At 50.6% G+C, this 1,774-nt stretch overlaps 1 protein-coding gene across 1 annotated transcript; it reads left to right on the top strand.

Moving 5' to 3' along the window:
* Positions 1-707: 707 nt before the first annotated feature.
* On the top strand, positions 708-1,172 carry LOC119347268 (the record flags this gene model as incomplete). The annotated part of the gene is made up of 1 exon (XM_037616114.1): positions 708-1,172. A coding segment is annotated over one exon (237 nt), but the record flags the coding sequence as incomplete, so codon positions are not given.
* Positions 1,173-1,774: the final 602 nt, after the last annotated feature.

Below are 1,774 nucleotides of genomic sequence, written 5' to 3' on the forward strand. Positions count from 1 at the left end.
AGTTTGATTTGGGGAAAGGGGATCAAACCCTGTGACTCGCATTGTTTGAATCGACGGGAGCCATCGGCACCGCCTGTTTAGAATTGAAATTTGGTGCTAATCCATTATTGTTACTGTTTTGTTTCCCCATTCCGATTCGATATATCCAGACCAGTTTGGTTTGTTTATTTCATTCGAGTCATTTCTCTTATTTATTAAGGCAATTCGGATCAGCAGTTTCAGATTCGCGAAATTGGAGTGAGACATCGCCCGTTAGAATCGCCTCTACTTCATATGTGCAGGTCGTTTGCTAGATTCCAGAACACATACGCATAATACACTTGATTCAGAGAGGCATAGATGAGCGTACATCTGCTCGCCTATTGTTTGCAAACCAATACTGGAATTTCTAACGGCATGCTGAGAATTGCGATTTGATCCCAATTCGTTTTTCCTTCTCCAGTTCTCTCGTTTCCTCATTCCAATTTTGACACTCTTTACTACTGTATTTATCCTGTAGATTTCAGTTAGCAGCATCTTGGTTCCGAAAAAAATGGGAGTGAACCTTCTGTATAGATCAACTCTACTTGATGTGTGATGTGCATATCTAACTTGTTAGGTTGATAGATTCCAGTGATGGATATCATATCTGCTCGCTCATTGTTTGCAACCCAACACTAAAAATTCTTGACATGTAGCACGTGTCAGGGATGTTACTGATGCTATGAATTTCTAACACGTCCCATGCATTCTTCCCCACAGATGTGTCGCAGCAGGTCCAGGACAGCCTCCAGAGCATGCTGAAGATGACGGGCGAGATCGAGCAGTGCAGTGACGAGATCGAGGTGGAGATCGAGCAGGCCAAGGAGGGCGTGGCTGACAAGTGCAGGGTGCTCGAGGAGGAGAAGGAAAGGTTCCAGAAGGTGGCACTCGCAGCGCTCAACATCCTGAGCGGCGGCATCTGAAGCCTGCACCACCTTGATGTCAACAAAGACAATCCTGATAACTGCCCCGCTCTGTAGATCACCGTTCATGTGCAAGCCTATTAATGAACCGCTAGTTGTACTCCTCCATATGTGACTGTTGCCAATTGTCAGTTCGTCACAAGTGTTAGCCACCATTCTTTTGCTTGGCCTGTCAGCCACTCGGATCAAAGTGTGGTGGCAGTAGCAATAGTAGTACTAGTTTGTTCAGGATGGCTTTTTCAGTGAAGCAGAGCATAGCCCTATTGTTAGAGTACGTGATGGGCCTAACGGGCCCGTTAGTCTTAGGGTTAATTAGAGATAAGAGTCGCTTGCTTAGGGGTCAAGTAAGCCTTGCTTGGGAGTCAAGTAAACCTCTCTATATAAAGAGAGGAGATGTACCAATCTAATCAAGCAAGAATTAAGAAGGAAATCCCTTCCATCTTGCCCGGCCGTGGGCAAAAGGCCCCCGGCCGGCCCTCTCGCGCCCTCCTTCTAGCAGCGCCATAACAGTTTGGTATCTAGAGACCTCGTTCCGATCATGTCGCTGCCGCCACCATCGCCACCGTTGCCCAGCGGCACCACCGCGCCGATGACGACGCCGCCGATCCTCACCGCGCCAGTGACATCCGCAAGGACCTCGCTGGCGGGCCCCGTCTCCACCACGGCCCCGCTCACGCCGCCGTCCCCGGGCGCGTCCACACCACCACCGGCCATCGCCTTGTCGCCGGAACAGATCGCTGCCACCCTGCAACATCTAGTCACCGCCGTCCAAGGCCTCCATCTCCAGCAGCAGCAGTACGGGGCCGGGGCCTACGCGCCACCGCCGCCAG

Source organism: Triticum dicoccoides, unplaced genomic scaffold (genome assembly GCF_002162155.2).
Source record: "Triticum dicoccoides isolate Atlit2015 ecotype Zavitan unplaced genomic scaffold, WEW_v2.0 scaffold62047, whole genome shotgun sequence".
Lineage (NCBI taxonomy): Eukaryota > Viridiplantae > Streptophyta > Magnoliopsida > Poales > Poaceae > Triticum > Triticum dicoccoides.